At 37.8% G+C, this 22960-nt stretch overlaps 1 protein-coding gene across 3 annotated transcripts in view; it reads right to left on the reverse strand.

Moving 5' to 3' along the window:
* Positions 1–22960, reverse strand: part of SPAG1 (sperm associated antigen 1) — an 82400-nt gene extending 59440 nt beyond the window's left edge. For 2 of the 3 annotated variants that reach the window (XM_060393896.1, XM_027973177.2), the window contains exons 1-6: positions 22895–22960; positions 19424–19565; positions 16876–17035; positions 6659–6784; positions 690–754; positions 84–190 (exon numbers count right to left, since the gene is read on the reverse strand). In XM_060393896.1, the coding sequence (XP_060249879.1) occupies positions 84–190; positions 690–754; positions 6659–6784; positions 16876–17035; positions 19424–19563 (598 nt within the window). In that variant the 5' untranslated portion in view covers positions 19564–19565; positions 22895–22960. Of the gene's footprint in view, positions 1–83; positions 191–689; positions 755–6658; positions 6785–16875; positions 17036–19423; positions 19566–20322 lie in introns of all 3 variants that reach the window. The other variant, XM_042254438.1, reaches the window with a different exon arrangement.

The following is a 22960-nucleotide window of genomic DNA, read 5'->3' on the forward strand; positions in this document are numbered from 1 at the left end:
AGAGAATGTCTTTGGGTCAACAGCTTTTATTATCATTCAAAAAAGTTAAAGACTACTAAATCATTCCTATTTCCCCCCATTACCTGCTGTATCTAGTCTTGTCTCAATTTTAGACAAATGTGATTTGTTGTTTATTACAGTTCTTTCTTTATCTTCATCAAGTTTTGCACATTCTTTTTCCACGTCAAATCTTAAATGAAAGAATAATAAAAAACTAGGAAAAAGCTCAGTACAAACAAGAGAATAAAACTTATTATTGATACTCTTGTATCCCTATCATTGTGCCTTTAGAAATAATATTTCAAAAATATATGGTAGGTTTGTATTAGAAATCACCTGTATTTTTTCCTAAAAAACACAGAACTTAGCGAGGACTTAAATATTAATCAGACCTAAATGTGCAGAACTTTGTTATTACAGTAGTGACTAATTTCTTTTAATTTACAAATTTGTTATTTTGGATGGGTAAATATTACATTAGTTATTTTTGGTTACTCATAAAAGGATGCCATAGTTTTTTATTTAATGAAAAAACAAAATCAAGAGTGTTTAATCCAAATACTCTTAGTACTCTACTGACGTAACTTACATTTGATATGTTCAGATTTAAAATAATAAAGGAGTTATTACAGTATTTTATGACAGTGAATTTTTACTGACAATTTTATATAAAGAAATATAAAACATACTTATCCCACTCTGCATAATCTCTCGGAATTTTCTTTTTAGCTGGTCTACTTTTAGAATTCTTTTCCTAAAAGAATAAAATTATATTTTATGAAATATTTAATATAAGATTAGCATATTTGCCTATAAAAGAGAAGTATTAGCTTAAGATACATGAATTGAATGGATAAGAATAAGTTACCCTTGAAGTTAGCACAGCTTCAGTATTATAATTATTAACATAATAATACACAGCAGATTAATGAGAGTGATTAATAGGACTTTAGGTACATATGTAAAACTTTAAAACTTACATGTGTGAAATGTGATTATTATTGATTTTCTTATAATGAAAAAATAGGAAACTATCATTCATTCTTTTTTTTTTCATTCATTCTTTTAAAACCTAGGCATTGAAGAAATAGCTACTTTGCTGTATTAGAGCTGTTTTGCTTGCAATGACAGATACCCAAGTTGGACTAATTTTGTTTAAAAAGAATAATTTACTGGTTTATGTAACCAAATGGATGAAAGGGCTGGGATATTGCTGGATGAAGGATTCATATACCCTCTCTCTATAGCTCTTCCTCTCTCCACCTGTCTTCTCTTCCCTAGAAGTCTCTGCTTCTCTCTGCCTGATTGCTTGCTTTCTCTATGCAGCAGGAAATGTGGCTGTACTCAGTCTGGGATTATAACCCCACCGGCTTCCCAATCAGAAGGGAAAAGGAGACTGACTCTTCTCCCCATCTTTAGTTAGAGAAATCCCAGGGAAGGGCTCTGACTAGCTAGTTTGCATTATGGGCCCATCAATGACCAATCCCTAGCTTCGTGTCATTAAGTGGCTCAACCCAGGTCGCATGCCCACTGCAAGCACCAGAAGAGAATGGGAGGAAAGCAAACAACCGCTTAAAAATAGTTTCTTAAAAATCATCATTTGAAATCATCTGAATGGATATACAAGCACAATTCTGTAATATTATACACTGGTCATTAGGGGTTAACACAGGTCTTCCAAATATTCCCATATTTAATTATACAATTAAAAATCATATCTGTTAAAATTTTCATAGTGATCACCAACAGGCACATGAAAAGATTTTCAACATCATTAATCATCAGGGAAATGCAAACTAAAACCATAAGATATCACCTCACACCTGTCAGAATGGCTATCAGCAAAAAGACCAGAAACAACAAATGTTGGAAAGGATGTGGAGAGAAGACCACTCTTGTACACTGTTGATAAGAACATAAATTGATGCATCCACTGTGCAAAACAGTATGGCAGGTTCTCAAAAAACTAAAAACAGAACTACCATATGATCCAGCAGTTCCACTCCAGGGTATATACCAAATATTAGGTTGGTACAAAAGTAATTGTGGTTTTGAATTGTGAATCTTAAATCATTATAACTAGGTTCAAACACATCTTTATTAATCAAAATAGGAAGTGTTACAATCAACACACTTTTGCCAATAAGAAATGTTTGTTTATTCTTGTAGCATAAAAATCTGTGCTTCAGGATTTGATAAACTCTTGGAAAGCATTTTCTGCACCCTGCTGGTAGTAGAAGTGTTTTCCCTGCAAAAAGTGTCTAGATGCTTGAAGGAATAGTAATCAGTTGGCAAGAGGTCAGGTGAATACGGTGGATGCTTCATTCAACTTCTGAAGCACCGGTTGTCATGGAGAAGAACTGGGCCCTTGCTGTTAACCAATGCCAGCTGCAAGTGTTGTAGTTTTTGGTACATCTCATAGATAGGCTGAACATATCCTTCTCACATGTAATGATTTTGCTGGGATTCAGAAAGCTGTAGTGGATCAGACAGGCAGCAGACCACCAGTGACCATGACCTATTTTTGGTGGAAGTTTGACTTTGGGTAGTTCTTTGGAGCTTCTTCTCAGCCCAACCATTGAGCTGGTCATCTCCAGTTGTCATATAAAATCCAATTTTCATTGCACACCTCAGTTTGATCAAGAAATGGCTCATTGTGGTTGGGTAGAATAAGCGAAGACAACACTTCAAAAGAAGAATTTTTTTGATTTGTGGTCAGCTCATGAGGCACCTACTTACTGAGCTTTTTACCTTTCCAATTTGCTTTAAATGCCAAACGACGGTAGAATGGTAGACGTTGAGTTCTTCATGTAGTTTTAAGAGGATCAGTTTCAAAGATTTCTCTCATTGGTCTTCCAGTAGCTGGCCACTATGCTCCTCATCTTTAAGGCTCTCCTTTCCTTTACAAAAATTCTTGAACCACCACTGCACTGTACATTCATTAGCAGTTCCTGGGCCAAGTGCATTGCTAATGTTGCCAGATGTCTCCGCTGCTTAACAACCATTTTGAACTTGAATGAAAAAGTCACTTGAATTTGCTCTTTGTCTAACATCCTTTCTATGAAAAAGTGAAAGTTCCTCAGTTGTGTCCTACTCTTTGCAACCCTATGGACTACACAGTCCATGGAATTCTCCAGGCCAGAATACTGGAGTGGGTAGCCATTCCCTTCTCCAGAGGATCTTCCCAACAAAGGGCTCGAACCCAGGTCTCCCATATTGCAGTCTTCTTCTTTACCAGTTGAGCCATGAGGGAAGCCCAAGAATATTAGAGTAGATACCTGATTCCTTCTTCAGCGGATCTTCCAGACTCAGGAATCGAACCACGGTCTCCTGCATTGCAGGTGGATTCTTTACTAACTGAGTAATATAAACAGCAAATAACTGCAGCCATGAAATTAGAAAATGATTGCTTCTTGGCAGGAAAGCTATGACAAACCTAGATATTGTATTAAAAAGCAAAGATATCACTTTGCCAACAAAGGTCCATATATTCAAGGCTATGGTCTTTCCATTAGTCATGTATGTATATGAGAGCTGGATCGTGACAAAAGCAGAACACTGAAGAATTGATGCTTTCGAACTGTGGTGCTGGAGAAGACTCTTCAGCGTCTCTTGGACAGCAAGGAGATCAAACCAGTCAAACTTAAAGGAAATCAATCGTGAATACTCATTGGAAGGACTGATACTGAAGCTGAAGCTCCAATACGTTGGCCACCTGATGCAAAGAGCAGACTCACTGGAAAAGACTCTGATGCTGGGAAAGACTGAAGGCAGAAGGAGAAGAGGGTGACAGAAGATGAGATGGTTGGATGGCATCACTGACTCCATAGCCATGAACTTGGGCAAATTCTGGGAGATGGTGAGGGACAAGGAACCTGGCATGTTGCAGTCCATGGGATCTCACACAACAAAAATAAGTCATTAGCAAAAAAACATAAAGCAAGAAATTCAAATTAAAATGATGTATAATATAACCACATTTAAGAATGTATTCCAATATCAAACAGCAAAGTTCAACAACACAAAACTGCAATTACCTTTGCACCAACCTAATAAAACACTAATTTGAAAAGATAAATGCACCGCAATGTTCACAGCAGCATTATTTACAATTACCAAGATCTGGAAGCAACCTAAGTGTCCATCAACAGATGAATGAATCAAGAAGAAGTGGCATATACATACAATGGAATACTACTAAGCCATAAAAAGAATGAAGTTTTGCCATGCGCAACAACATGGATGAACTTGAAGGCTATTATGCTAAGGGAAATAAGTCAGGCAGAGAAAGACAAATATTATATGGTACCAGTTGTATGTGGAATCCAAAAAATAAAACAAACTAATAAATATAACAAACAGGAAACAGACTCACAGACATAGAAACCTGGTGGTTACCAGTAGGGAAGAGGGAGAAAGTGGGAATTAGGAGGTACAAACTATTATGTACAAAATAAATAAGGTACAAGGATATACTGTAAAATACAGGGAATATAGCCAATATATTATATTAACTATAAATGGAGTAAACCTTTAAAAATTGTGAATTACTATAAGACCTATAACTTGTATAATACCATACATCAACTGTAGCTCAATTTTTTAAAAAAAAGTTAAAACTACTCACAGAGCTCATCATAAAAGTCATTAAGTGTCTCCCCTAAGGGGAAATTTTTTTTTTTTTCTGGTCACAAGCATCTATCTGAGAGCCCCCTAAGAATATGAAGTACTGTGAATTCCACCTGAAAGCTCAGATTTTACCACTGGCAGCTAATACCATTCATTGTTTTCCTTGAAGTGACAGACTATTTCATTCATTTATATGAGAATGTCTACCAAAAACTGAACTCTGAATAACTACAGCTGGTCTGTCAGTCATCTGTTCAAGTAAAAGTTGTTCCAGGAAAAAGTTGCTAATTTAGCTGACAGTCAGTCACACAAGTGGGTTTTCTTATGATGATCATCATATTTCATTTCACAGTGAAGTGCCTTCTGTGAAGTCTGCATTTTGTCGCACAGAATATTAAAAAGATATGTCTTCAAGGTATCATATTTAACAAAAATACATTTTTTTGTTGTTTCATCAAAGACATTTTTAAGTTAAATAGGAATTTCTTACTATGAGTGCATAGCAGTGGAGAAAACAATGACCGCTAGTTCAATTAGTGCCACTGCCTTAATTCACGGTAAGGCACCAGCAGTTTGGGGCATCCCTGGTGGTTCCGGGGTAAAGAATCTGCCTGCGAATGCAGAAGTGAATTTGATTCCTGGGTCAGGAAGATCCCCTGGAGAAGGAAATGGAAACCCACTCCATTATTTTTATCTGGGAAATCCCATGGACAGGGGAGCCTGGTGGCTACAGTCCATGACGTCACAAAGAGCTGGACATGACTTAATCGTCTAAACAGCAACCAGCAGTTTTACCCTTAGTGCAAAAGCCAACGAAGTGAAAGAGACAAAGCGTTATTTTATAAAAGAGTTTTAAAAATAATATTGACTTTATGGATCCCCTAGAAGGATTTCAGGGATAACCAGCATCCATGGACCATACTTTGAGAACTACATTAGTCTGTCTACTCCTACTGGACTACAGTAAGGACACAGAGGAAATATTATTCATTGTTATAGTTTCAGGATATAGACTTAGCACATAATGAGGGTTCAATAAATACAAATTCATTGATTACAGATAGTGTTATCCTTACCATACTTATTTACTGTGTACCTCAGTTACCTGCGTAATTTCTAGTGAGGAGTAAAAAGATCCAGGAAGGTAAATTACCAAGAAGCAGAGTGATGAAGGGCTATGGATAGTTTTCAAATGAAACTGAGAGGTCAAAGAAGAAACGAGAAAAACAAAAATGACCCAACCCAAAATGAAGACAGTTAGGTAACCATCCTCCTAGAGATAAGAATAAAAGGGAAAAAAAGCAGGGAAAAAAGGAGGGCAGAGGCAATGCAATGTATGATTCAAGCCAAAATCCCCTGGAGACAGGCTGGAATCTGTAATATCAGGGTCAAGGAGACACAAAGAAACTCAGTTTTAACTGGAGGTTAAGTGAACCTGGAACTCCAACAGGCCCCTTCTCTATGGAAACCATGCGTTAGAAAGGAGAGACCTGCATGGCAAAATAGAGACCAGCCTCAGAGAAATAACCATGAGGGGCTGGGGGTTGGGGAGGGGGATGCACTAAACAGAGAAATGCCATCTATAACTGCTTGAAATCCATGGATTTAATGGATTAATTAAACAGATTAATCCATCTGTTTAATGCTTTAAATCCATATTTAATTATGCAAACTATTCCCACTGTACCTCTACTGGATACATAAAATTATTCCCTGAAACGTTTACATACTCAATTGGATCTTAAGTACTCATCAAAACTTGTCAGAGTAGAAGAGACAGAACAGTCAAAAACAAAAATAAGGGAAGCAGTAAACCCAAGATGCAAGTTCTTCAAAGGAAAATATTGTTTCGTTTTGATCTCCAGGGGAGGCTTACTCAACAAGGTGAAAACACAGGATCACCATGAAAAAACGCTCCAGCTGCCCAGAGGACACCACGCTTTGGCTACAATGATTAAACCAAGCTAATGTTCTTAATAAACAACAACTTCCTCCCCTACCACCGACCCCCCACACCAAAAAGGTATACCTTGGCAACATGAAGATGGCTGTTTGAACCACGAACTGGGGGCAAATTATCTTCCACTGCTGGAAATGTTTCAGTTTCATGAAAGTGTATTTTATCATCTTCTTTTTTAATTTCTGATACCCAACTCTGAGAAGAAGAGAGGCAAAAAAGAAGGTAAATATACAGCTTTACATAATTAACCAGACATTAGAAAAGACTATATATCATCATACTATGGGTCAATTTTTAGGTGACAATTTGATCATGACATTCTCTCTATCTGAAATGCCCTTCTTACTCTGTGTTTTGCAATTGTAGGGAAATACACAATAACATAAAATGTATCATCTTAACTAATCTTAAGTGTACAGTTCAGTATTGGTCAGTATACTCATTTCTGCCCTTTCTACTTTATTTATCTTGTAAGATCATATTCATCTCCCTTCCAGTGAGCCTTCTCTGAACTTCCTGGTTGGGAGAAAAGTGTTTAGCATGAATATTTAAAATCCTCTATTTACTATTTGTCTCTCTTACCACACTGTAAGTTCCTTCACAGTAGAACCTATGTCTTTATCTCAAACACCCAAGCAAATCAGGTGCAAATTAACATACAGATTAGATTGACCACATTTTCCAACTTTAGCAGTTTGACAGAAAGGACATGCTCCTTTCTACTGGTAAATATTAATTACTTCTGATTTTCTTATACACAATGTATTGTGCTGTGTTTAGTTGCTCAGTTGTGTCCGACTCTTTGCAGCTCCGTGGATTGCAACTGTAGCCCTCCAGGCTCCTCTCGCCATGGGATTCTTCAGGCAAGAACACTGGAGAAGGTAGTCATTCCCTTCTCCAGGGAATCTTTGTGACTTAGGGATCAAACCTGGGTCTCCTGCATTGCAGGCAGATTTTTTTACCATCTGAGCCACCAGGGAAGTCCTTTATATACAATGGACAGCATAAAATATAAAAAATGACAATAAAGACAAAGAATCAGCGAAAGACTACCCATAGCCAACAGAAGCAGACACAGAGAGTGAATGGATGTTGGAAATAACAAACAGAGACTTAAAAACAGCTGCAATAAATATATGAGAAGAGTGAACAACAGGCAGAAACAGTTGAGAAATTCAGGAGAAGACTGAAAACTTTAAAAAAGAATTAATGGAAATTCCAAAAATAAAATACTCAGTATCCAAAATGAATCTATTTGATTAAGAATATGGACACAGGAAAATAGTGGACAAAAAATCAGTAACATTAGAGTAGAGTTGAGCAACATTAACCAACTTGGCCTAATCAATATAGACTTCTATGCTATTTTCAAGAGCACATGGAGCATAGGCCAAAAAAAGTCACAATAAATCTCATAGGGTTGAAATTATACAAAGTATGGAATCTGACCACAAGAGACCTAAACTAGAATTCAGTAATAATAAGTATTTAGACCATCCCCAAGAAATTGGAATTTGAATTCACTTATAAGGAGTTCATGAGTTAAAAAGGAAATCAGATGGAAAATAATTTGAACTAAGAGATAATGAAAACACGATATATAATAATTTATACCATGCAGATAAAGTATTAGAGGAAATTTTGCAACTTTAAACAAGAAGAAAGGTTCAAGATCAATTATTAATAATTAAGCTTCTACCTTAAAAAACTAATAGAAAACACATTAAAGCCAAAGAGAGTAGGAGGAAATAAAAATCATTAAAAAATAAGAGTAGAAATCCATAAAACATAAAATAGAAAAATAAAATCAACATCCAAATCTTGGTTTTTTTGGAAACAATTAAACAATTGACAAACATAACAAGACTAGTCAAAAGAAAGTGAAAGGAAAAAATACAAATTAGCAGGCATAAAAAAAGCTCATCTCTAACAGTCCTACAGATATTTAAAAAAAAGATATTTTAGACAAATTTATACCAATAACTTTGCAGTTTTGATAAAATAAATTCCCTGCCAAAGGCAATTTACAGATCCAATGCAACCTCCACTAAATTACCAATAGCATTTTTCACAGAACTAGAACGAAAATTTTTAAATTTTTGGAAACACAAAAGACCCTGAAGTGCCAAAGCAAGCTTGAGAAAGAAAAATAGAGCTCCAGTATTCAGGCTTCCTGACTTCAGACTATACTACAAAGCTACAATAATCAAAAGAGTATGGTACTGGCACAAAAACCATAAATACAGATCAATAGAACTGGATAAAGAACCTCAAAGTTATCCACAGGCCTGTGGTCAATTAATCTATAACAAAGGAGGCAAGAACATAGAAGGGCAAAAAGACAGTTTCTCTAATAATAGTGCTGGAAAACTGGACAGCTACATGTAAAAAAAAGGAAATTAGAATATTCTCTAACACCATGCACAAAAATAAATTCAAAATGGATTCAAGACCTACATGTAAGACTGGATACCAAAACACTGCTAGAGGAAAACACCGGCAGAACATTCTTTGATATAAATTGCGGCAATATCCATCTCTTAGAGTCATGGAAATAAAAGCAAAAATAAACAAATGGGGCCTAATTAAACATAAAAGCTTTTTTATAGCAAAGGAAACCATAAAGAAAATGAAAAACCAGTCTACAGAATGGGAGAAAATATGTGCAAATGGTGCAGCTGACAAGGGATTAAACTCCAAAATATAGAAATGGTACATATAACTCAATATTAAAAAACTCCAAAGAACCCAATCAAAAAAACAGGCAGATCTAAATAGACATTTCTCCAAAGAAGATACACAGATGGCCAAAAGGCACAAGAAAAGATGCTCAACATCACTCATTATTAGAGAAATGCAAATCAATACCCCAATGAGGTATCACCTCATACTGTCAGAATGGCCATCATCAAAAAGTCTACGAACAATAAATGCTGGAGAGTGTGTGTAGAAAAAGGAACTCTCCTATACTATTAGCGGAAATGCAAACTGGTGCAGCCACTATGGAGAATGGTATGGAGGTTCCTTAACAAACTAAAAATAGAGTTAACATATGATCCTGCAATCCCACTGCCGGGCATAGATTCAGAGAAAAGAAAATATACATGCACCCCAATATTCATTGCAATACTACTTACAATAGGCAAGAAATGGAAGAAACCTAAATGTTTGCCAACAGATGAATGGATAAAGAGGATGTGGTATATTTATTCAATGAAATGTTACTCAGTCATAAAAAAGAATGGAATAATGCCATTTGTAGTAACATGGATGGACCTAGAGATAAATCAAAGTGAAGAAACTATACTCAATACTTCACAATAACCTATATGGGAAAAGGATATGAAAAAAATAAGATACCAACATATATGTATGTATAACTGAATCACTATGCTGTACACCTGAAAGTAACCCTACACTGTAAATCATCCTCAATAAAAAATAAACAAATAAAAAATAAAAAGAATGTAAACAGATCAGAAAAAAAAAAAAGGTAGAATGATGGTTGCCAGGGGCTGGTGGTGGGGGTAGGATTGGAGAGTTATTGTTAAATGGTATGGAGTTTCAGTTTTGGAAGATGAAAAAGTCCTTGAGATTGGTTGCATAATAATATGAATATACTTAACACTAATGAACTGTATACTTGAAAATGATAAAGATGATAAACTCCATATGATGTGTATTTTTCCACAATAAAAATAAAGAAATAAAATTTCATAATTGAAGTTGACTTGGAATGAGCAAATTAAATTAAAGAATCAACTTTTATAATAGTATAAAAGAGATACTTAGGAATAAATTTCATTAAAAATATATAAGAAGTATATATACACTGAAAACTACAAACACTGCTTCAAAAAATTAAATAAAGCTTATATGAACAGAAAAATACATGTTCATCAATCAGAAATCTCAATATTATCAAAATATCAATTCTTCCAAAACTGATCAACAAATTCAAAACAACCCCAACACAAATACAATTTCTGTTTTGTAGAAATTGGCAAGCAAAGGACCTGGAACAGCCAAAACAACTTTGAAAACAAAGAACAAAGTTGGAGGACTTGCACTACCTGATATGAGAAAGGAATCTGAAAAAGAATAGATATATGTAAGTGCATAACTGAATCACCTTGCTGTACATGTGAAACTAACACAACACAACTATTGTAAATCAACTATTTTGTTGCTGTTCAGTCACTAAGTCATATTTGACTGTTTGCGACCCCATGGACTGTAGCATGTCAGGCTCCTCTGTCCTCTGCTATCTCTGGGAGTTTGCTCAAATTCATGTCCATGGAGTTGGTGATGCTATCTAACCATCTTATCTTCTGCCTCTCCCTTCTCCTTTTGCCTTCAATTTTTCCCAGAATCAGAGCCTTTTCCACTAAGTTGGTTCTTTGCATCAGATGACCAAGCTATTGGAGCTTCAGCACCAGTCCTTCCAATGAGTATTCAGGGTTGATTTCCTTTAGGATTGACTAATTCAATCTCCTTGCACTCCAAGGGACTCTGAAGAGTCTTCTCTAGCAAAACAATTCAGAAGCATTAGTTCTTTGGCACTCAACCTTCTTTATGGTCTGATTCACATCCCAGCATGACTACTGGAAAAGACATAGCTTTGACTTTACAGACCTTTGTCAGCAACATGATGTCTCTGCTTTTTAATATATGTCTAGGTTTGTCATAGCTTTTCTTCCAAGGAGCAAGCATCTTTTAATTGCATGGCTGCAGTCGCCATTAACAGGGATTTTGGAGTCCAAGAATATAAAATCTGTCATTGCTTCTTCCACTTTTCCCCCTTCTATATGCCATGAAGTGATGGGACTGGATGCCATGATCTTAGTTTTTTAATACTGTGTTTCAAGTCAGGTTTTTCACTCTCCTCTTTTATCTTCATCAAGAAGCTTTTTAGTTCCTCTTCACTTTCTGCCATTAGAGTGATGTCATCTGCATATTTGAGGCTGTTGGTATTTCTCCTGGAAATCTTGATTCCAGTTTGTGATTCACCCAGCCCAGTATTTCACATGATGTGAAATTTAACTTCTGCATAGAAGTTAAATAAGCAGGGTAACAATATACAGTCTTGTCGTACTCCTTTCTCAATTTTGAACCAGTCAGTTGTTCCATTTCTGGTTCTAACTGTTGCTTCTTGACCTGAATACAGGTTTCTCAGGAGACAGGTAAGGTGGTCTGGTACTCTCCTCTCTTTAAGAATTTTCCACAGTTTGTTATGATCCACACAGTCAAAGGTGTTAGGATAGTCAATGAAGCAGAAGTAGATGTTTTTCTGGAATTCCCTTGTTTTCTCCATGATCCAATGAATGTTGGCAATTTGACCTCTGGTTCCTCTGCCTCTTTGAAACCCACCTTATACATCTAGAAGTTCCTGGCTCATGTACTGCTGAAGCCTAGCTTGAAGGATTTTGAGCATAATCTTGCTAGCATGTGAGTACGCTGCTGCTGCTGCTGCTGCTGCTGCTAAGTCGCAGAAGTTGTGTCCAACTGTGGGCAGCCCCATAGATGGCAGCCTACCAGGCTCCCCGGTTCTCCAGGCAAGAACACTGGAGTGGGTTGCCATTTCCTTCTCCAATGCTTGAAAGTGAAAAGTGAAAGTGAAGTCGCTCAGTCATGTCTGACTCCTAGCGACCCCATGGACTGCAGCCTACTAGGTTCCTCTGTCCATGGGATTTGCCAGGCAAGAGTACTAGAGCGGGTTGCCATTGCCTTCTGCAAGCATGTGAGTATACTCCAATATAAAATTAAAAATGTTTAAAAAGACATTGTTATCAAGACAATGGAATACTGGTGTAAAGACAGATATTTAGATTGATGAACAGAATACAGAAACAGAGCTACATGTACAAAGTCAACCTATTTTTGACACTCGCACCAAGAAGTTCAATGAAGAAAAGATAATCATTCATTAGATGCTTGACATTTCGATATCCATATTGGTATATACAAATATATGCACTGGGTGTCTGTATATATCTGTCTGTGTGTCCAAAAAATAAAACTGATCTTACACCTACATTTAAGAGTTAAAATGATAAAACTTTTTGGACGAATCATAGGAGAAAATTTAGGGATCTTAAATGAGACAAAGGTTTCTTAAATAGGACACAAAAGCACAAACTATAAGAAAAATTGGTTTCATCAAAAGTAAAAATTTTTGCTCTTCCAAAGATGCTATTTAAAAAAAAATGAAAAGGCAAGCCATACAATATCAGCAAATATTTGCAAAGATACATCCTCATGTGTAAAATACCCAGAAGATACATATTTTACAATTCAATAAGAACATAAACAATCTAAATTTTTTAATGGGCAAAGGATTTAAAGACAAAAAAAGATATATGGATGAGAAGGAAATGAAAAGACATTCAACATCATTAGTAATTCAGTTCAGGTCAGTCGCTCAGTCGTGTCCGACTCTTTGCAACCCCATGAATCCCAGCACGCCAGGCCTCCCTGTCCATCACCAACTCCCGGAGTTCACTCAGACTCACGTCCATCGAGTCCATGATGCCATCCAGCCATCTCACCCTCTGTCATCCCCTTCTCCTCCTGCCCCCAATCCCTCCCAGCATCAAAGCCTTTTCCAATGAGTCAACTCTTTGCATGAGGTGGCCAAAGTACTGCAGTTTCAGCTTTAGCATCATTCCTTCCAAAGAAATCCCAGGGCTGATCTCCTTCAGAATGGACCGGTTGGATCTCCTTGCAGTCCAAGGGACTCTCAAGAGTCTTCTCCAACACCACACTTCAAATGCATCAATTCTTCAAGGGTGCTCAGCCTTCTTCACAGTCCAACTCTCACATCCATACATGACCACAGGAAAAACCATAGCCTTGACTAGACAGACCTTAGTCAGCAAAGTAACGTCTCTGCTTTTGAACATACTATCTAGTTGGTCATAACTTTTCTTCCAAGGAGTAAGTGTCTTTTAATTTCATGGCTGCAGTCACTATCTGCAGTGATTTTGGAGCCCCAAAAATAAAGTCTGACACTGTTTCCACTGTTTCCCCATCTATTTCCCATGAAGTGATGGGACCAGATGCCATGATCTTTGTTTTCTGAATGTTGAGCTTTAAGCCAACTTTTTCACTCTCCTCTTTCACTTTCTTCAAGAGGCTTTTTAGCTCCTCTTCACTTTCTGCCATAAGGGTGGTGTCATCTGCATATCTGAGGTGATTGATATTTCTCCCGGCAATCTTAATTCCAGCTTGTGTTTCTTCCAGTCCGTTTCTCATGATATACTCTGCATATAAGTTAAATAAGCAGGGTGACAATATACAGCCTTGATGCACTCCTTTTCCTATTTGGAACCAGTCTGTTGTTCCATGTCCAGTTCTAACTGTTGCTTCCTGACCTGAATACAGATTTCTCAAGAGGCAGGTCAGGTGGTCTGGTATTCCCATCTCTTTCAGAATTTTTCACAGTTTATTGTGATCCACACAGTCAAAGGCTTTGGCATAGTCAAGAAAGCAGAAATAGATGGTTTTCTGGAACTCTCTTGGTTTTTCCATGATCCAGCAGATGTTGGCAATTTGATCTCTGGTTCCTCTGCCTTTTCTAAAACCAGCTTGAACATCAGGAAGTTCACAGTTCACATATTATTGAAGCCTGGCTTGGAGAATTTTGAGCATTACTTTACTAGTGTGTGAGATGAATGCAATTGTGTGGTAGTTTGAGCATTCTTTGGCATTGCCTTTCTTTGGGATTGGAATGAAAACTGACCTTTTCCAGTCCTGCGGCCACTGCTGAGATTTCCAAATTTGCTGGCATATTGAGTGCAGCACTTTCACAGCATCATCTTTCAGGATTTGAAATAGCTCAACTGGAATACCATCTCCTCCACTAGCTTTGTTCATAGTGATGCTTTCTAAGGCCCACTTGGCTTCACATTCCAGGATGTCTGGCTCTAGATGAGTCATCACAGCATCGTGATTATCCGGGTGGTGAAGATCTTTTTTGTACAGTTCTTCTGTGTATTCTTGCCACCTCTTCTTAATATCTTCTGCTTTTGTTAGGTCTATCCCATTTCTGTCCTTTATCGAGCCCATCTTTGCATGAAATGTTCCCTTGGTATCTCTAATTTTCTTGAAGAGATCTCTAGTCTTTCCCACTCTGTTGTTTTCCTCTATTCCTTTGCATTGATCACTGAAGAAGGCTTTCTTATCTCTTCTTGCTATTCTTTTGGAACTCTGCATTCAGATGCTTATATCTTTCCTTTTCTCCTTTGCTTTTCGCTTCTCTTCTTTTCACAGCTATTTGCAAGGCCTCCCCAGGCAGCCATTTTGCTTTTTTGCATTTCTTTTCCATGGGGATGGTCTTGATCCCTGTCTCCTGTACAATGTCATGAACCTCATTCCATAGTTCATCAGGCACTCTGTCTATCAGATCTAGACCCTTAAATCTATTTCTCACTTCCACTGTATAATCATAAGGGATTTGATTTAGGTCATACCTGAGTGGTCTAGCAGTTTTCCCTACTTTCTTCAATTTAAGTCTGAATTTGGCAATAAGGAGTTCATGATCTGAGCCACAGTCAGCTCCTGGTCTTGTTTTTGCTGACTGTATAGAGCTTCTCCATCTGGCTGCAAAGAATATAATCTATCTGATCATTAGCAATTAGAGAAATGCAAATAAAAAGCACAATGAGATACCATTATACACCCAACAGAAGAGCTAAAATTAACCAAACTGACAACCCTAATTATGGACCATGATGTAGAGCAACTGGAACTTTTATCCATTATTGGCAGGATTGATTGCCACTTTAGAAAATACTCTGGGGGACTTCCCTGGTGGTTCAGTGGCTAAGACTTGTAGTTCCCAATGCAGGGAGCCCAGATTCGATCCCTGGTCATGGAACTAGATTCCACATACCACAATGAAGACTGAAGATGCGACACAGCCAAATAAATAAAAAAGAAAGAAAAAAAAACTGGCATTTGTTCATCAAGTAGTAAATGGTTAAACAAACTGTAAGATAGCCATACAAATCACTACTACTCAGCAATTAAAAGGAATGAACCATGGACACATTCAACAACACAGATGAATCTCAGAAGCATCATGCTAAGTGGAAGAAGACAGATATGAAAGAAGATATACTATACAATTATATTTATATGAAAGGCAAGAAAAGGCAAATCTGTAATGATAGAAAGCAGTTCAGTGGCTGCCAGGAACCAGGGTATATGGTCAGCACTGACTGCAAAGGGGCACAGTGAAACTTGTAGGGGTGATAGAAATATTCTATAGTATACGATTTGTCAAAACTCAGTGAAATTACCGTAATACAGCTAACTTTTTAAAAATAGAAATACAGTTGATTTACAATATAATGTTAGTTTCAGGTGTACAACATAGTGGTTAAATATTTTTGTAGATTATATTCCATTTAAAGTTATAAAGTAATGACTCTATTTCTCTATTTCATCCTTGCTGTTTATTTATTTTATACATAGTAGTTTGTATCTCTTAATCCCTTACTCCTATCCTGCCTCTCTTTCCTCTCCTCTCCCCACTGGTAACCACTAGTTTGTTCTCTGTATCTGTGAGCCTATTTCTGTTTTGTTGTATACATTCGTTTGTTTTATAAAATGGCTAAGTTTTATTGAATGTAAACTATAACAATAATGCTGATTAAAAGAAATCAGTAAAGATACAAGCAGGTCATTAACGAAATAAAAAATTCAAGTGACAGACTTCTAAAACTTTAATGTTATGGTAAACAAACAATACATTATGTACTGTCATTTTTAAACCATTTACTTGATTTTAAAATGCAAAAAATGATTATCGTATCCAGGGAAGAGTAACCTGAAGTGGGCATTCCTACATACTGCTGTTGGGAGACTACAAAGGTACAACTTTCTGAGACACAAAGAAGCATGTTTTAACAGAAATACATTCAGATCCTTTCATATCAGGGCACTTGAATTCTAATAACTTATTCCTAGGAAATAACCAGGATGTACAAAAAATTGTGAACAAACATGTTTGGATAGCATGATTCATACATGCTGACTGAATTATGTTTCTTTCGTAGGATGGGGTATTACTTAGTCATTTAAAATACATACATGTACGTGAGCATGCTCCATACCTCCATATATATATAAAAATCTACAAAAACATAGTCACAATAGTCTCCTGGATGTAAGAAGCAACCAATACTACGTAAGTAATTACCACAAAATTCCCTTTACTGATTTCAGACAAGTAGATATATATCCCATGACAATGTCACCAAAAAAGTGATGTTACTCTATACCTTTATGTCACCATCAATTTTTTCCCATTCTTCTGCTGTAAAACTGGATGCTGTTGCCGCAGGTTTATCTTTCCTCAAAGCTCTACTTCCAGGAGCTAAGCCTGAAAGGTGCTTTTCACAAAATTCTGTAAGTTCAGGATAGTATCCTTCCTCACCAGACCTTTTAAAAAATTCAGAAATTTTAGAGTTACCACTTTATTTAGAGATCACGTAAACCTGTGGTTTGCAAGCTGGGTTCCATGGAGCCCAGGGGTTCCAAGGAGATCTCATGACCCGCCTCCCTACAAGGAGGAAGGCTGGGCTGCTGCTTTCCCGGAACCTTCCTCAATTTCAGCAACCTCTACTTTCATCTGATCTATGGAGTGTCGCAATGAAGGGGAGAAACAGGAGCTCCAAAGACACCAATTTCCATCACACACTTTAATAGTTGAATAAATAACATTTTCTCTCCTCTTCAACACTCACATGTTCATTTTGTACATAAGGTAATTTTAAACTTATAAATGGAAATTCATTATTAGAGACCGGCAAAGAGTGAGACTTTGGAGTTACTTTCCAGTGAGGAATTACTATCCTAGCTCAATCCCCCCTTAGGGGGATAGGAAGATAATGGCAGAGGAAGAGTTTAGAACAACACACCTCTAAATTCAATCACTCAAGGAACAGAATTCCTTCCTTACAGAGTTAGAGACATCTGTTCTTTTTTGCTTGTTTACTTTTTTAAGGAAAATCAATCTTTTCCCTGTTTCTTGTGAATCTACTTACTTTTAAATTTTTAGAGAAATAAAAATAAATCCCATTTTCAAATTAAAGTTTAAAATATAATTCCAAGTCCATACCACTTAAAAAGGCTATTAATTAAAAAAATCTTTCAAATTCTTTCATCCCATAAACTCTTGTTTTCTCTCTTTCAAATTCTTCCATCCCATAAACTCTTGTTTTCTTTATTAGTCATTGATCAAATACAAATGAAAATGTTCTCATATGTTGAGAAAAACAAAAGAGAAAACAATGATATGATGAGGCTATTACCTCAACTCTGGCTGGGGACAAGCAGGACTGCTTAGGAAGGGCAGGAGGCTAAAGGTGAAAGAAAAAGGAAAGGACATAGAGATAAAGAAGTGCATCAGAGGAAAGAATGAATCACTGCTGAGTAAAAGGAATACTATTGATGTCCTGGAAAGGGGAAGTTCATGCTCACAAGTGCTTCCGCAATATGAGAAAACCCTTCAAACGAAAATTCCTCGAGAAACACCACACAGGTGGCACAGGTTGGTATGCAACAGGTCAGTTTCCCTTTTTAAAAAAGTATTTATTTACTTGGGCTTCCCAGGTGACTCAGTGGTAAAGAATCTGCCTGTCAATGCAGGAGACTCGGGTTTGATCCTTGGGTTGGGAAGATCCGCTGGAGAAGGAAATGGCAACAACCTGCTTCAGGTAAGCTGCGTCGAAAATTCCATGGACAGAGGAGCCTGGCAGGCCATAGTCCATGGCATCACAAAGAGTCGAACACAACTGAGCGACTGAGCACATTTGTTTATTTGGCTGCGTCAGGTCTCAGTTGCAGCACCTTGGGATCTTTGTTGCATGTGGGATCGTTCATTGTCATATACAGACTCTCTCTAGTTGCAGTATCAGGGCTTAGTTGCTCCGAGGGCTGTGAGACCCCAGTTCCCTGATCAGGGATCACATTTGCATCCCCTGTATTGAAAGGCACACCACTGGACCACTGAGAAGTCCCAGGTCAGCGTCTGTTGCAGAGCCCCCTTGACCACCTGCCTGTCGATCTTCCAGGCTGTTGTTGGAAACACGTCCCTGGGCCCCGCTCCCAATTTCCTGAAGCAGAATCTCTAGGAATGGGGCCCTCAAATTAGCAATTTTTTAACCGCCATATTTGGTGAATATGAGTTTGACAATCACGGCCACAGGGCTCTTACCCAGAAAAGGCCTTGATTCCCTGACTTTTGGTCCTACTTCCTGCTCCCACCCCACCGTCCATGTGACAGCTCCCAGTGAGTCACTCACCTTTGTTGGCAGGTGGTTAGAAGTGAGACAGTGCCAAAGCGCTTTATCAGCAGAAGCAGATGCCTCCTAAAAGCTGCTTTACCTTAATGGGAGGAAGGAAGCAAGAAAAATGCTCTCCTCCTGGGATGCCGATTAACCTAAGTCTGGTGCTGAAAAATGTGGTTCAGTCACTAAATCATGTTTGACTTTGTGACCCCATGAACTGTAGCCTGCTAGGTTCCTCTGTCCATAGGATTCTCCAGGGAAGAATACTGGAGTGGATTGCTATTTCCTTCTCTAGGGGATCTTCCCAACCCAGCGATTGAACCTGTGTCTCCTGCATTTTCTTGCTGGAATTAAATCGGGCCAGAACCCTCCAAACTAACCACAGATTTAAAACCACTGTTTTGGCACCTAACATGGACAAAAACAACAATCTCAATATTTGAAATTTTGCTCCAAAATTTCTAATGAGGCTTTGAATTTCAGAAGTCAACAAGATAATTAAAATTGGCAGACTGAAACAAGATTTTTTAACGCTTACCTGAGCACACAAAGAATTTTTTCCAAGTGTTTAACATCTGAACATTTTTCAATATACTTGAAATCCAAATGTTCAACAGGAATTTTAAATGTTTTTGTTGTCCCGAAGCCCCACAATGATGGATAATCTTTGGTGGCCATAGCTGAAATGTAGTGTAGGAAAACAGTTATGAATCTTATATAGTAAAACTCAATTTGGATAGTAGTAACCATCTAGGTACTTCTGCAATGTTTATTTTTCATTTCTACAGAAAAGGAGATGGAGTATTTCTTTTTTTTAATGTGAACCATTTTAAAAGCTTTTCATTTAATTTGTTACAAGACTGCTTCTGTTTTGGTTCTTTGGTTTTAAGACATCTGGGATCCTAGCTCCCTGATCAGGGATCATACTGGCACCCCCCTGCAAAGTCTTAACTATTGGATCGCCAGGGAAGTCTCTGGAGTATTTCTTCTAAGGAGGAAGCTCATTGTAAACTCTGTCTTATAAGAGCAGTTAGCATTCATGGGGCTAAATTACTATCTACCACACATAGATTAGCTTCCTTAATTCTCACTTGAGCAAAATTGAAATGTAATAACAAAGCAAGATTTGGTGTGTAGAGGAAAAATCTTTTTCTTCTACCAATTTGGGTTCAGTACCTGAGGCCAATAATTCATACCGACAAAAGATATCAACAGGAGAAAAGGTTTATTTTATATACTCCTGGAGGCTTCACAGAAAAGTGAAAACTCAAAGAAACCGCTACCTCTGGGAACCTATGTATCATTTTAACAAAGTGTGATAAATTGTGTAGAAATGATTAGACAAAGGAAAAAGGGTTTTGGCTTCTAGAAAGTAAATATATGGAAAAACTAATGGAAGATGAGTTATTTTAATGAGGGTTGTTTCTGCAGACTCACCTCAGTGCTGACTGTCCATCTGCTGTGATAAGGATTGTACTCCTCACCTTGGGATGAGAGGAGAGGAGGGAACACCTTCATAAAGGGAAATTTATGTCCTGCTGTTAGGCAGAAAAGGAGAAGGCAGAAAGTTTTTTCTGCGTCTGCTCTTATTTGCCTTCTGCTCAAAATAATCCTTATGCCAAAGTGGCCAACTTGGGTGTAGTGTGCGTATTCTGATCCTCTTTAGTGCTCAAGCTGCTTTCTTAAGGTATCTTTGAACATTGATTTTGGTATCTCCTACTTTAGCTGTTCACATCCTAATTGTTTTTTTGATTCCGTACAAACATAAATAATCTCCTTTCTGTAATTCTGCATCGTCTTCTTCCACATTCCCTGCCTCCTTACATTCTCAGTTGCCCACTCCCATCAATGAACAGCTGCCAGGCCTAATATGTTCTAAAGGAACTCTGCACATACCTCTCTCGTACCATATAGCAGATATCCAAATTCTATTTCTTTGTCTTCTCTTCTAGATTGTGAGAGATTTTACCTAACTCATCTCAGAGCTTCAGAACTAACATAGTAAGTAGTGTCTCATATCCCTTAAGAAATACCTGCTAAATTCAACTGAATTGGGAATATGATGGCCTTGGATAGCTTCACTCTACTGATATGCTGCTAATGATAGTGTCAATAACAGCAACAAACACATTAATTCTTAATGAACTTTGCATATATTATTATTTTGTTTAATCCTTCAACTACTGTATCAAGTATGTTTTAAACAGAGAGCAGTAATAACAGTTAACATTTATGAAGCTAAATTTCTATGTCATGAATTATGTCAGTCCTCAAGACCACTTTCATGAAAGATATTACTTCCTTTTTACAGATGAAGAAGGTGATGTTTCAAGTATATAAATTGCATATGGTCATATAACTATTAAGTAGTGAACTGAAGAGTTGAACCTCAGGCCACTACAGAGCCCACATACTTAACTGTCATACTTAATTGTGCTTTTCAAATCACAGGTGGCAACTCATGAAATCAACTTAGTCAGCTGCAATCAGGAATAAAATCAGACTACCTGACACTAACCATTAAATACTGTTTCACAGAAACTTTTATTTCATGCCTATATAAAGAAATGATAAATACAGGCATATATAAATGCACACACAAATGTGTATATAAATGTTGCAAAGTAAAATGTATACATAATGAGTTATATTGTCAAAGTTTTTTTTTTTTTTAAACACTGCACTAAAACACACTGGGTGATAAATTTTAAAACAAGTAGCAATAAGTCTAATCCATAAGGAATATTCCCTTCAGCATGCCTGCCCTCTGAATCTGATCATACATCAGACCCCTGCAGAAAAAGGATGCACTGTCAGCATCTCCATATTCCTGCTGGCTTTGACTTGGGTACAGAATATAGATGACAGTTTGTCAGCTTTTGAATGAGGTCCAGCGAGGAAGTGAGAATATGGCTTTCACACCATAACTAGCAGGGCCCAGTAGGATGGTCTCCCATCACAAGGGTAGCCTTAATGGTGGAAGTTACAAGAAACCAAGTGAAGAACTTTAAAATTATTGATGCTGCCCAGAATAGAATGAATTGTCTGTAGGACATTTTTTTCCCAAGAGCTGGAGGATATTTGATGGGAGGATTTAAGCACCTAACAGGATTAAAATAGATTACCTTCAATTAAAGGAATCTTGAAACCCCTGAGGTTTTATGATTTGAATAACACATAGTGAAAAACGTTAGAAATGATAAAGACACCGCTTACCTAATTAAGAGAATTTCAACATAAACCCCGTTTTAACGTTTCTGAGAATCTTTTTTGAAAACTACCATGTGGAGGACTGCGGTGGGGAGGAGACACATTCTCAAGATCAATAAATGTTAACTCTCAAACTCCAAAAAACAAGTTATACTTTACTTGCTCCTGTTAGAACTCTTCCACATCTGCTTGCAACTTGTATCTGATTAGGAAAGTTGTGGTCCTAGTTGGGGTTAACTTCTCCACCATCCTAACTCACATCCATTTCCCACATTTACTCATCAGTTTGTCACTAATACCTCCAGCGCAAACTGCAATACGCTAGTAACAGGAAACACTGTTTTGACTTCCACCTTCGCACGTTCTCCCCAGCATCCACAAGGCTGGGCGCCACCTGCAGCCGGAGACCGAAAGGAAACGGCATCCTCCAGCCCGTAGCAACGGTTTCTATGTACAGCGCGACCAGAGAGGACAGCGGGCTCAGGGCCTGCCCGCGATCCCGGAGCTTCTACAGCCAACCCGCAGCGGTCAGGGGCCACTTCAGGACTCTTATGAATAATTTCTCTCTATTCCCCGGCTTTGTGGCCGGGGAATAGCACTAGTGGCCGCCACCGGAGACCTTGCCCCAACACCCGCCAACTTCAGCCCCGAGAAACAAAAGGCCCCAATTTCTTCCCCGACTGAGAAGGCTGTTCATCCCGAGCTTCCTCCCTACTTCAGAGTCTATCTTTCACCCCGCCCCCCGGAGGGAGGGATTGCGATGGGGAGATGTAGTTTACTCCTGGGCGCACATACTCACCTGGTTCAGACTCCAAGCCGTGCAGAGGACCCAGCCACACACCGTATCAGCCTCGCTCAGGCACCC

This window comes from Ovis aries, chromosome 9 (assembly GCF_016772045.2).
Source record: "Ovis aries strain OAR_USU_Benz2616 breed Rambouillet chromosome 9, ARS-UI_Ramb_v3.0, whole genome shotgun sequence".
NCBI lineage: Eukaryota > Metazoa > Chordata > Mammalia > Artiodactyla > Bovidae > Ovis > Ovis aries.